Raw genomic sequence first — 14,635 nt, forward strand, 5'->3', positions numbered from 1 at the left:
TGTAGTGTGGGGCCCAAAACTGGACACAGTATTCCAGATGAGGCCTCACCAATGTCGAATAAAGGGGAACGATCACGTTCCTCGATCTGCTGGCAATGCCCCTACTTATACAGCCCAAAATGCCGTTAGCCTTCTTGGCAACAAGAGCACACTGTTGACTCATATCCAGCTTCTCGTCCACTGTGACCCCTAGGTCCTTTTCTGCAGAACTGCTACCTAGCCATTCGGTCCCTAGTCTGTAGCAGTGCATGGGATTCTTCCGTCCTAAGTGCAGGACTCTGCACTTATCCTTGTTGAACCTTATCAGGTTTTTTTTGGCCCAATCCTCTAATTTGTCTAGGTCCCTCTGTATCCGATCCCTACCCTCTAGTGTATCTACCACGCCTCCTAGTTTAGTGTCATCTGCAAACTTGCTGAGAGTGCATTCATCCAGACCATACTTCTTTAACTTGGGAGCAAGAATACTGTTGGAGACTGTATCAAAAGCTTTGCTAAAGTCAAGGAATAACACATCCACTGCTTTCCCCTCATCCACAGAGCCAGTTATCTCATCATAGAAGGCAATTAGGTTAGTCAGGCACGACTTCCCCTTGGTGAATCCATGCTGACTGTTCCTGATCACTTTCCTCTCCTCTAAGTGTTTCATAATTGATTCCTTGAGGACCTGTTCCATGATTTTTCCAGGGACTGAGGTGAGGCTGACTGGCCTGTAGTTCCCCGGATCCTCCTTCTTCCCTTTTTTAAAGATGGGCACTACATTAGCCTTTTTCCAGTCATCCAGGACCTCCCCCGATCGCCATGAGTTTTCAAAAATAATGGCTAATGGCTCTGCAATCTCATCCGCTAACTCCTTTAGCACCCTCGGATGCAGCGCATCCGGCCCCATAGACTTGTGCACGTCCAGTTTTTCTAAATAGTCCCGAACCACTTCTTTCTCCACATAGGGCTGGTCACCTTCTCCCCATATTGTGCTGCCCAGTGCAGCAGTCTGGGAGCTGACCTTGTTCGTGAAGACAGAGGCAAAAAAAGCATTGAGTACATTAGCTTTTTCCACATCCTCGGTCACTAGGTTGCCTCCCTCATTCAGTAAGGGGCCCACACTTTCCTTGACTTTCTTCTTGTTGCTAACATACCTGAAGAAACCCTTCTTGTTACTCTTAACATCCCTTGCTAGCTGCAAGTAATAATAAAATACCAATTTAAATTTAGTATAAATATTTTGGATGTTTTTCTACACTTTCAAATATACTGATTTCAATTAAAACAGAGAATACAAATTGTGCAGGGCTCACTTTATATTATTATTTTTATTATAAATATTTATACTGTAAAAAGGATAAACAAAAGAAATAGTATTTTTCAGTTCACCTCATACAATACTGTAGTGCAATCTCTTTATCGTGAAAGTTATCCATTGTTATTTTTACACATAACTGCACTCAAAAAACAAAACAATGTAAAACTTTAGCGCCTACAAGTCCACTCAGCATAGGTGCTGGTACTAGGGGTGCTGTTGTACCCCCTGGCTTTCAGTGGTTTCCATTATATGCAGGGTTTACAGTTTGGTTCAATGGTTCTCAGCATCCCCACGATACAAATTGTTCCAGCACAAGTGCCACTCAGTCCTACTTCTTGTTCAGCCAATCGCTAAAACAAAGAAGTTTATTTACATTTATGGGAGTTAATGCTGCCCACTTGTTATTTAAAATATCACCTGAAAGTTAGAACAGGCGTTCGCGTGGCACTGTTGTAGCCAGCGTTGCAAGGTATTTACATGCCAGATATGCTAAACATTTGTATGCCCCTTCATGCTTTGACTTGTACAGTGCAAATATTTGTAATAAAAAATAACATCAAGTAAGCAGTGTACACTTTGTATTCTGTGTTGTAAATGAAATTGATATATTTGAAAATGTAGAAAAACATCCACAGATATGTATAATTAGTTTAAATTGGTATTTTATTATTGTTTAACAGTGTGTTTAAAACTGCAATTAATTGCAACTATTTAAAAAAAAAAATCTTACAATTAATTTTGATTTTTTAAATTGTCTGACAGCCATAGTTTCTTCTACTATATTCACAGTGAGTTAAATAAGATGCAATTACTAACAAACAGAAAGTAGGAATCTTACTATCAATAGCTATGAATTGTGATTAGGAAAAAATCTCTATTGTATTTTAAAAAGCAGATGGGAGGACATTCTTTACAAAACATACTGCTTAAACAGATTTATTCCAAATCTGAGAGATCAACTGTCCAAGCAGCCCAGCCCACAGAGGTCTAAATAAATTTTGGTTTATCAGCCTGTTTTCATGGGTTTATTTCATGTGTTATTCTTCTGTTTAAATTCTAATTCAATAGTAAAACTTACACAGTTAGTGGCTGGAAACAGAAATATTTTGCTTAGATTCCTGATGCTCTCAAATGAAAAGGAGGTGACAGTCTTAGCAGTTTACCAAATCGCTCATTGAGCAGGTTGTCTTTCTTTCACATAATGCTAAACTCTTACCCGGTTAAAGCCAGGATTAAATTATTGTAGGTAACAAGACAGTGGACATCAAGCTCCTGACACAAACATGAAATAAAAAGAAATGCAAGCTCAGGGACAAAATGTATAGTAGACTTTCTGCTGACTGTTTGCTCCATAGCAATAAGAGAACATACAAGTCAGTTTTGACGTAATGATATATTTTGATCCGGACCCCGGCTGGAACACCGAGAAAAGAAGTACCCCAAACTCTTGGGAAGCTTGGATTTTGATCTGGATCCAAACTTCATAGATTACACCCCTTTTCAACAACAACAATAACAACAACAACATGCTAATACCTGTTGTGAGGCCATGTATCTGTAATGGACATTTACTTCAATGGGAGAAATATGTAACAGCATCTCATGGAAGTTAATCCACTTTAAGAGTGATTCCTGTTTATCAGGCAATAGCTGCACTTTGCACTGAATGAACTCTCTGGCTGAAGACTGAGGAAATGAACTCTGAAGTCAAGGTGCTTATTATCCCAGGATATTGTAACAACTGTTTAATAAGAAATGCCTAATAATAAAAACAGTAATAATAATTAATAATGAGGCTGTCAAACTCATTATTAATTATTATTATTATTATTATTATTATACAGGGTTTTTTGTAAATATTCAAATGCTAAATTACAAAACCACATGGGCTGCAACTAGAAACAAAGCAGGAGATGAAATTCTAGCCACACTGAAGTCAATGGGAATTTTGCCTCCTCCACTGCAGAATCTCAGAGCCCAGGCTCCAGCCCAAGCCTGAACGTCTACACTGCAATTAAACTGCCCCTTGGCCTGAGCCCTGTGAGCCTGAGTCAGATGTCATGGGCCAGCCGTGGGTGTTTAATTGCTGTGTAGACATACCTAATGAGGTCAGGATTTCACTCAAGATCTTTAGCAGCTATTTAAAAATCATTTTGGGCATTTCAGCCTCTATTCCCCTATCTCCTTATTATTTTATGTCCCTTCCTTTATATCTTCCTTGCCTCCGTATGCTTCCCTCACTCCAGGTTAATAAGGCTCTTCACCACAGAAGAGCTCTCAAATACATTTTTCTTACACTGTGTTTCAAAACTGAACTGGGAGACAGGGAGTTGGAGTCTCACAATCTAAACATAAACCTACTGGTTCAGATCACCATCTGGTATAAATCAGCACTCAGAATAGTGCCATTGAAACACATGGCGCTACACTGATTTAAACCAGTGGAAGACCTGGTGTATGAGATTTACCTGGGGAAAAGAGTCTTGTTGATCGGTAGGCAGAGAACATTTTGGGATGGAAAGATCAAGGGAGAGATGGAAGGGAAGTTAAGGGAGAAAGGATTGAGAGAAAGAAGGGAAATGATTTAAAGGGTTCTTTCCTCTTATTGAAATAATTTCCCTTTCAGGAGTTTGATAGCCTCATTTTCTTTGCTTTTTGATATACTTTTCAGCCTATCTGTAAGTAAGTTAATGATACCAACAAAATCTTCATACATGAGGTAAATGTCACACTGATGTAGAGAGAGAGAGACTGGGTGTGTGCTTAGGTTTGAATGTAAAATATACTGCACTACAAGTAACTTATGGAGAATATAAACAAACAGAAATTTCACCAAAAAGGCATACACCACATTATGCAATAACTTCAACATATCATATAAAATGGAACATATTTTTCCTTGCCAGAATAGAGTTAAGGTAATCAGAACAGATCATGTATGTCTCCGAGGTTCTAGTCATTTTATATTTATTCACTGTGTTTGGAAACATGGATTAACATTCCTAATAAAGCAGAAAGTCAGGCAGAGTTTATATTCCCCAGAACCAGTGGTTCTGAAATCACAGCTAAACTTCTGGATGAGGGAAATGGTGAATAATTTGGTGACTCCTAGTAAATACGGATGTATGTTATAGTTCCATCTCCTTCAAAATTTGTAAATGTCAAGTGCCAGGGTGATTGTTACATCACAAAAAACAATTGAATATAATGCATACACATCAGTTTCCTGTAATAGTGAATGGTTTGGGGCCACGAACTCTGGATTTCCACTGCACTTTCAAGATCATTGTACTGTATGCAAGTTGCCAAATAACTGTTGTTCTTTTTTATGCAAATAAAGTACTCTTTATTTGCAGCTGGCTATCCAAGAGAGAATGAAGAACAAGATGGAAGCAGAAGTGGCAAGTGGATAAGCAGGCTACAGATGTAGATGTGGATTTGGACATCTGATCTCTGGATAGTCCCGAGGTCGGCAAAAGAGCATACAGTACCCAGCACTTGAAGATGTAAATCACGTTAAATGCGACCAGAAAAGCAGTGGATTCATTTTGCTTCGCCAAGCTCTAAGATACGGTTCTCAAAAAGGGATGGACAAAAGATCAACTTTCTGCACCATCTCCATTAAGTCCATGACAGAGTAATAACTAAAGAAACAGATACGGCGAGTTTAGGTTACTGTCAATGCCATTAACACTGTCTTTGGAGTCAACTTAAAAGCTAGTAATTTGAATGGCTGAGGTTAGCATTGCTTTGTACTGCAAGTGAATGCAAAACAAGACAATGGTGATGAAGCTTGGGAAGCAGCAGATGCTAACAATGCCAGCTTGGAAATGAAGAAGTCAAGCATTTCAGCCACTTAAATTTCACAGTGTATGATGATGTTTCAATAACAAACTGTATGTTAGAGGTTCACAATGGCCTGTTCAACATCCACGTACAGTAAATAAAGAGAACTGGAAAAGAAATAAACATAAGCACAAAAGCCAAGCTGAAAGAAGATCTAATTTGGGCAACTGTTATAGATGGATGGGAGTGAAAGATAAATGGGTATGGAAAGCCGGACTTGTATGGCAGTAGGTAAGATAAGCATTTTATATATAGTACAATTGTCAGTGATATAAGGAAAGATCACTCATTCAACACCAGGAAAATGAAAAGGGATTTTCATTGCTGTGGGAAGATCAAGCTGTTCAAATTACACTACTTTGTACTTATGTCAAGAGGTGGAAACCATCTGCAGGAGAGGCACAGGAGCAGAACAGTGCAGCAACTTCCTTCTAGCACTGCATGTATGATTTCAAAATAATAGTTGCAAGTAGCCCAGCCAAGTTTTAAAGCTGCACACAGTGCTTTGCAAAAAAAATCATTGTTTTATATATATAACAAAAGGGCATATGTTTTGTTCTCAGTTAGCTTTGGGAAAGCCCGCTGATTTCCCTTGGGGTTGTATGGATAAAATGGAGGGCACAGCTTGTCTCAACAGTCTTCAAATTTGATTGGGTTTAAACAATCAGAGGATGTGTTATTTTTCCCCAAAATGGCATTTTCAAACAAACTTGTCTAAAGTGCCTCAGTTTTCACAAATCTCTGTCATCTTGAAAGCACAGTGGGGGTCAGGGAATATAGTAAACACTGGTATATGCAAGAGGGAATACAGTATACACGAGTATACACATAATCTATATGCAGTTTGGACAGTGACCAAAGTGTGGTTGCGTCAAACCTACAGTGAGTAGCATAAAGAAAAAAAACAAAAAAGCCCATGAAGAGTAGCAAATGCTAGTACTTTTTGCCACTGGTCTCACAGAGGCAGATGGCTCAAGGTGAGGTGAAGGGGAGAAAACATCTTTTAAAATGCAGCACAAACAATTTATGTTCTGACTGTCTCTACACATTTCTAATTTGGACAACAAATGCCTGGTGATTGTGGATAAAACATTTGCATTTTCATTAAAAAAATTACTGAAACAAGCAAATGGAAGGAATTAGAATATGTAATTTTTAGGTTTGGCATCTGTATTTGGAAACAGCACACAAAAAGTAAAATATTTTGCTAGCCTTCCAGAGTTTTTGCTAAGCCTAGTATGCATTGGAACCTGAGTGAATGAAATCCTGTTAGATATTACCATCTTAACAATATGCACTCCATACAGAGCAGTGCTGGCTCCTGCTCAGAGGAGGGAAATTACCAATACTAACAAAGGAAAGTAGATTTACAATAAGCAAATAAACAAAAGCTCCAAATAATTATAATATTCACAGCTTGGCAATGAGTTTCTAGACTATGAAATTACCTTTCTTTTGGAGGAATGAAGATTTTACAAGGTTAGTATAAACAAAGGGTAATTGGAAAATCAAATTGCTCTACACAAGTTATTGTAAGGTCTGGAATAATGGAGATAACATTTTAAGAAGCTTGCTTGTGAATCACTATTTTTTTGTCTTTTACATTCTTGTCACCGAAAATGCTCCCTGGCAAGTGCAACTATGGGATATGTAAACTGCTAAATACAAATACCAGCTTACCCCTGATACAATAAGTTCTCCTCCAAGATTCTGCACTTCTGCCTTCACCTTGCTGCAGATATTGAGCTGGTGGCAATAGAGGGCAATGCGCTGTAGATATGCTAACAGATCCTGCTTGCAAGCTGAATCAGGGCACTACAAGGGGAAAAAAATAAGCAAAATTGATTAGATCTAGCTCAGTTTATATGTTCATTATACAAAGGCAATCCAAGGAAATAGTAGCAGTGTTGACACCATATTAGATTCATCCATATCACTTAACCCTTTAGCGAGAAATTTGATGAGAGCTGAAAAATATTCTGTACCTCATCTATAGCTTGACACTCATGAATTAAAATGTGAAGATAGCATGGGTGCTTTACAAAAATAATCTCTTTTTGGCACTTACCTGATGAACTTAAAGAAAACGTCCTAAGAAAACATCTACATAGATTAGTTTATCATTCAGTTTGTAATACACATAGGAGTCTACTGATGCATAATATACCAGTCCATCTATACTGGAAGGAAATTATTTATAGTAATATATGTGACATATTATAGAAGACGCTTTCAGGCTTGCGGCCCTTAATAAGAAGGAAATGAAATAATCTGGTCTCCACGCCTTTCTAAGCAATACTTCTCACTACTACTGGTAGGCCATCTAAAATACTGTACCATTTTGACATATTCCTCATGACAAAAGTGTGCAGCTAAAAATTACACGAGGTCAAACTAAGTAGAATCTGTGAAGGTTTCATAAATCAATATAACCAGACATGGCCCAAGCACAACTCATTTATAGTCCATTGAAATAAACTCTTACAAGGAACTGCAGCATCCCCAACAATAATCAACAGCATAATAAACAGCACCCATAGTTAATATTCCTAGATGTGCCTCCTGAGCACAGGCCTGTATAATTCACACAAATGAAACAGAGTTAAAACGTCCCCTTCCAAAGAGCATGTCTCCAATAAACACTTGTCAGAGCTACACAACAAAGTCCGCCTTTCAATATTGTTTGACTATGGAGATCAAAGTTTCAGAGTCTTTTGAACTAGTTTCTTTAGGTCATTAAAATGCTACATTCAATTTTCCATTTTGAAGAGTAAAACCACCACATGGCACCTAAAACTAACCATGATCAGATTAAGCCCTCACAGCCCAATGGCCCCACAACATCTGTCTAAATGGTTATAATAGCAATGACAAATAAGGCACAAGGGAAAAATGTTTATAGTGCTCTTAGATGTAAAAGAACAGCACTGGTTCCGTACACACACTGTGGCCCCTCACTCTGAAAGCAATCACTTTGCTCGCGCCTCTGTCTTTAAGTCTAACAAACAAAAACCTGCGAGTACTTTGGGGCCGTTAGGCCGTTTAATCTGTTCTGTACTTATGATAATGCCATAACGTCTTTCTCTCACGCAGTTGCAATATCTTTCAAGAGCGAATTCCTAAGAGACCTTTTTTTCCTACTTGTGACAATTCAATACAGTAATATTTATCCTGCTCGTGAGGCCTATGAGCTGAAAGAAATGAACTTTAAAATGATACCTCTAGAGAGCTGACAAAGCTTTACATACAAGTACCTTGAATGAAATTAAGATGCAAGCTCTCTCTCATTGGAACAGTAATTAAAAATGTAACAGTCAATAAAAAGTTTATACTCCATGTATGTCTCAAAAGTTCTGTAAAATATCACCACGGCCAAGGGATTAAAAGAGACATCTAACTCTCATATTGATTTAAAAAAAAAAACTTTAAACTTTGTATTTTACATCCTTCTGAAGGAATGTAGATCAAAGACATGACTGAAACCAATATTCTCTAAACAAGCTGCGTGTGTTATGTACCTGACATTTATTTCTTTAAACTCTGCCACCTCTCACAACACCAGAGTGCAAACTGCAAGATCATTAACGAGCATGTTTATAGCTCTTTCAACAGTGGGAATTACATTAACACTGGGATGGATTTCTCCTTCCTAAGATGTATCCAGCAGGAGTGGGCTCAAGAGGAGGAAATGGACCAATTGGGTGGAACAGTTCACATTGCCAGACTTTTGGGGATTATAGGAAAAAGCTGCATCTCTGTGTGCAACTCTGGCCCAGAGTATCTTGCAGGATGAAACTAATGCTATTCCCACTCTCCATGGATACGTTAGAATTCCTGTGACCAGCAGACTTTCTCCCATTTTAAGGGGAAGAGAAGGATGGCTAGAGGTCACAGCTGCAGGTTTGGAGGGGGGTGATTAGGGAGGGTATCTGTGAGGATATCCTCCTCACCTACAACCCCCTCCTATGGGTTTTCCATGGGAGTGGATGATCCAGGTCCTTCTTCCCTTGGGGGCATTTCTCTGTCTCTCTGTCTGTCTGTAATGGAATCATTTTTGAATGTCACATCTCATCCATTCCAAATTTTCAGGGAATTGTTTAGGTATCAGTGGACGGAACTCATTGGTTTTGGTGAAATTTGGAAAACTGGAAGGGGCTAATGGGCAACTCACGAAGACCTCTGCATCTGGTTAGCAGGCACAGCAGTGTCGACCACCTCTGTAATTGTCAATAAAGCAAAGAACTGGTTTCTGGCAGCCAACATACCAATACTTCCTATCTCAGCTTCGCCCATCCGCCCAATACAGTTTAAAAAGTTGACATCCTGAATGACTTATCTCCCAGACAGACAGACAAGTAAAGAGAATGGTGTGGGAAAGGGGGCACACAAAGAGCCCCTAAAATGGGGGTCCCAGTATGAAGTGAATGGGGCCATGAGCCACGGGGACACATACAGTGCCATGGCATGGCTGGAAAATAGGGGACAATGGTATGGGGTTGGACATGGGGGGACACAAGAACCCCTGACATATGGTGGATGGGGGGATGGGGAGGCACATGGAGCCACTGCCATGTTGGATAAGGGGGGTATGGTGAGGAAGGAGTGAATGAGGGGGAACATTGATTCCCTGGCACTGAGGGAGAACTGGGGACAGTGGAATGAGGGATAGAGACCTGGAGTGAACACTGAGCTCCTGGAATGTGGCAAAAAGGGGAACAGGGGCACACAGAATCCCTGGCATGAGGAAGGGGTAGGGGTGGGGTTGCATGGGATCCCTGAAATAGAGGGGGGTGGGAGTGGGGTGCACAGGGAGTCGGGGGGGAGGGGAGAATAGAGAAATGCAAGGAGCCCTGGTATGTGCAATGGGCTTGGCCTACTGAAGCAACAAAGAGTGTGACCTTTTTATTGCTTTTAGCCATCCACATTCTACTACAATCATCATCTGTAGCCAGCATTCGTTTGTTCCAGATGAAGACATGGGACCATTGTACCTTCTGGGGTTTTCTGGGGTTCTTAGACTAGTTTACAGATTTCCCATAGTGTGAAAGGTACATGCATCAAATACAGAAGGGTGTGCATAATCCCTTTTTAAGTAAGGAAAACAACGAGGAGGCTGGTCAGCTCACCTTGGTGTTTTTATCTATGGTAGCTGATGCTATTATTATTTAGGTGGTTTGATTTCTGAACCAGTGAATTAAAGGGCTGCAGTGTCGGCTTCATTCAACCAACAATGATCTTACCAAACTGACTGGTGCTGAACAAACAGCCTCTCTTCAGTCACTAGATCACAGCACTAGTAGAGACTTTCTCTAGAAGGTCCTTAAACCTCACAGATAATTTGTACTGTCCATACAAAATGCCACTATTGACTGATTCATATTATATATTTATTTGTTTGGATCATTACCTGATCAGCTACAGCTCGTGCCAATTTGTCCATTCTAGAGCCTGCTTCTGCAATCTTCTTGGCAGCATTAATGACATCAGATGTATTCTTCAATGGCCCTTTACCTCTGGAAAGAACAATATGGTTATACTACAGTCTAATTAAATCATGACACAGTTGCAGTGTCCTAACTCAGTGTATGATTATTTATTTTATGAATGCCTTCCTAATTTACTGCAACTTCACCTTGGACTTAACTACTAATTATACGATAGCTTGATTAAGGAACGGGTCTGCTATATTTCCTTTCACATACAAAATGCCTCGCTAGCAGTTTAATTTGATGGTGCCTTCAAGCACATGAACTATGTTTAATAGTATGTGCATTTTTAAGTGCTCATTAGGAAAATGTCCCTGCAGGAATACAAAACTTTTTAAAAATTCTGTTATTCCCCAACCAGTGCTTAACACCAAGTCTGCCAAGTCTAGTGCAGAAATGTCACATTAGGAAATCTCTTCTCTTAGATTTCTGTCATAAAGCTGCTAAACTACCTGAGGCATAATTCAGTTGTGCTTAAATCCTGCTTGATTTTTTTTTTAAAACTTTACTACTAATCTGTCTCTCTTGATATTTGTAAGATGATGTAAAAGACACAAGTTCTTATAAATAATGATACCACCTAATTCTTTTATAGTGATTTTCACTCACACATCCCAAAGTGCTTTACAAAGGAGGTCCACATCATTATTCCCATTTTATACATGGTGAAACTGAGGTGCAGGAGGGGAAGTGACTTGCCCTAGGTCACCCAGCAAACCACAGGCAGAACCAGGAATTGTACGCTGGTCCTAAGTCCCAGTCACCTTAAGAGTGACCGCCTATGGTTTTATGTCAATTATATGAAGAGATCAGCACATCCGGCTGTAACACACTCCAGACATTTAGGAGTTATTCCATTTTAACACCACGGAAGTCACCGTAGGCAAAGGAGATGCAAAGGGTTTGTTTGTTTGTTTTTTAGTGGAAGATGTTAAAGGAGGTTTTATTGAATCTGGGGTAAACAGAGGCACTAAGGTCCACTTAGACTTTCTTTTAATTTACCCCAAACATGACAGTGATTTTACTCTCATTTTCACATTATTTCTCATCTTTTGATGTTAGAAACACCCAATTACCAAACTTTCAGTATTAAAATGTATGTAGCGTGTGGTAGAGAAACCTTTGTACTCTGGTCCCCTGAAGAAGTTATTAGATCATCACCTCTCCCTCCCCAGAACTGATGGCAAGGCATGGGGAAATTTTCATTCTGCTTCAGGAAAGAGAGGTGAGAGATCCAGACCAAAGAGAGATTTTTTTTTAATGTCCCTCTCATGAAGGGTATAGGGGAATTTCACTCCTTTCCCATGGAAGGTGGGGGGGGGGGGGGGGCTAGACATATTGTAGGGAGAAGAGAAACTCAGTTCTCTAGAGAAAGATCCCTACATGACTTTTTCCCTATAGAGTGCAGGAAGGAAGAATAAGGCCTCAGTGGGTTTGGGTTTTTTGTTTGCTTGGTTGTTTGTTTTTTGTCTTGCAGAAGTGTGACAAAACATATCCAAAACATGAGCTTTGGAGAGGATTTTTTGGTCATTTACCCCCCAAAATAGCAGGGATTGTAGCATTGCATAGATTACTCTAACTTTAAGAGGGTGCATTTAATCTCTTGTAAAATGGTCTCTCTGGTCTGATTAACAATGTGGCTGGATATAAACAAAATTGATTTTGTTTAAATGATAACATTAATTAATAGCCTTTTGATGCACTGTAATTAGAACAAAATATTATAGCAAGGAAAAAAGTCATTGTTATTGACAAATCCTGATAAAAATTACTTCTGGATTAAATCAAGGGCTGCTTGTTTAAAGAAATTCAGTCATGAGAATGAGTTCAGTGGATTTTTTGCCATTATTTTTGATTGACATTCACTGCAATGTTCAGCAAGACTTGTGCATTTTGACTCTTGCTAGACAAAAGGTCATTTGAGGGCCTATCAGGTCACACATTATCCTTGCTGCACTACTTCTGCTGAAATTAAAGATGCACAAATAACTAACAAAAAAAACATACACGTTTAATCTTAAATGGTGAACTGTTGAAAATAACCAGGTGAAAGGAACTATTTGGGCATGTCAGTAAGCTGGCTTTATGTCCCCCCAAACCAACCAACAAGTCCCTAAGGAGTCTCAAATATAAAACTGTTTGTTTGATGTTCTGGCTTGTTGGTAGGAAGCACCTCTGCAACCGATTTCACTGGGCCTACTCATGTGATTCATAGAATATCAGGGTTGGAAGGGACCTCAGGAGATCATCTAGTCCAACCCTCTTCTCAAAGCAGGACCAATCTCCAGACAGATTTTTACCCCAGTTCCCGAAATGGCCCCCTCAAGGATTGAACTCACAACCCTGGGTTTAGCAGACCAATGCTCAAACCACTATGCTATCCCTCCCCTGTTGGAAAAATAGAACTGGAAAGGTCATTGAGTCCAGACTCCTGCCTTTACTAGCAGGACCAACTACTGTCCCTGACAGATTTTTTTTGACCCAGATTCCTAAATGGACCCCTCAAGGATTGAACTCACAACCCTGGGGTTAGTAAGCCAATGCTCAAACCACAGAGCTATCCCTCCCCCACCTAAAAGCTAAGCATGTGGTTAGGAGCTTTGCTGAATCGGGATGGAATTGCTCTTGTGATTAAGTACGTTGCTGAATCAGTGTCTTAATGCTGAACAGTGTTTAAACAATATTGAAGCTCTCCTTTGTGTTAAAAGGTAAATACACAGGGCAACGATTATAGAACCAGCAATATTAGAATTGTTATAGACACATTATCTAAACATCGTAAATACACTCAATGTTCCTTAAATGCCATAATAAAGAAATGATGCAGGGTTCCAGAGGAAGCACTCAGTACAAATTCTTTTGTGCTTACCTAGTAAAGTCCGTCATTTCCATCATAATCATGCACATCTGCTTTGCCAACACAATGATGTCATTACCACTGTCATCCCATTTGGCCACCTCAGCGTCCAGTTTGCTCTTTTCTTGGTGGAATATCTCTACCTGCTCCGCAATCTTAGCCTTCTCCTCCTGGGGCAGTTGAGCCATGATAGCCTGGATAAAATGTAGAGTAGTTGCCCATCAAAAAGAGAGCTAGTAACCATCTTAGTTTCTAAGGGTCTAATCTGGCAAGGGGTTGAGCACCCACAACTTCCGAGGTTGATGATGCTAAATCCATCACAGCTGGCACTCAGCACTTTTTAGGATAGGATTTTAATTCTGAAAGCTGTAAAGCCAAATGGTACAGATTTCTTCAGAAAAGGATCACTGCTATAATTTCACACTGAACAAAAAAACTCACAGGGACTCCATACAAAATAGCAGAAACCAATCAAAGCTTATAGTGTATAGTGCCAGACCCTCACCTGGTGTACATCAACATAGCTCTACTCACTTCAGTCGGATTACACTGATTTATGCGAGCACAGGATGTGGCCCTGGCTACAGTGAAATCTGCCATAAATGAGTCCAGTTGTCTTAAGTGGACCAGATTGTTTAGTATAAGTTATAGCATAACCACATGACAAGCAAAACTGAACTGGAAACCTCACAGGTGTGCTTCAGAATGGTCTCTTAAAACAGGGGTGGCCTTTTAGAGTTGGTCTTTAGTACTGACTTCACTGTCAGAGCAGCCACACTATTAAACATTTTTTAAATTAAAGCCTATACATTTAATAACATGGTCCAAATTTTGTTTTCACTATATCAGCTATTTCAAGAGTAACTACAGCATATTCTTGTAAAACAAGGGACTTTTATAGTCCTTATAAAATCTTTGCAAGTTTAAAGACTGTACATCTATGACATTGTAGACTGAAGAGAGTGGGCAGAAGCCACTACAATCCAACTAAAAGACAGGATTTTTTTATTATATCTGAAACTTTAGACAGATCAAAAATGAATGAAATACACACTAAGAGGCAGCCCCGTAGTTTGGCAAAGCTTCAAACACCTCCACCTCTCTCATATCTCACTGTCAGTCAGAAACACCCTGGCTTTCTACTTAACT

At 39.6% G+C, this 14,635-nt stretch overlaps 1 protein-coding gene across 2 annotated transcripts in view; it reads right to left on the reverse strand.

Annotated features, from left to right (window-relative positions):
* Positions 1–14,635, reverse strand: part of LOC112105333 (catenin alpha-2) — a 164,114-nt gene that overhangs the window by 32,245 nt on the left and 117,234 nt on the right. For both annotated transcript variants that reach the window (XM_029910684.1, XM_029910683.1), the window contains exons 8-10: positions 13,499–13,680; positions 10,551–10,656; positions 6,824–6,958 (exon numbers count right to left, since the gene is read on the reverse strand). In XM_029910684.1, coding sequence (XP_029766544.1) covers positions 6,824–6,958; positions 10,551–10,656; positions 13,499–13,680 — 423 coding nt within the window. The remainder of the gene's footprint in view (positions 1–6,823; positions 6,959–10,550; positions 10,657–13,498; positions 13,681–14,635) is intronic.

The sequence above is a fragment of the Terrapene carolina genome, unplaced genomic scaffold (assembly GCF_002925995.2).
Source record: "Terrapene carolina triunguis isolate 2854851 unplaced genomic scaffold, T_m_triunguis-2.0 Scaffold66, whole genome shotgun sequence".
Taxonomy (NCBI): domain Eukaryota; kingdom Metazoa; phylum Chordata; order Testudines; family Emydidae; genus Terrapene; species Terrapene triunguis.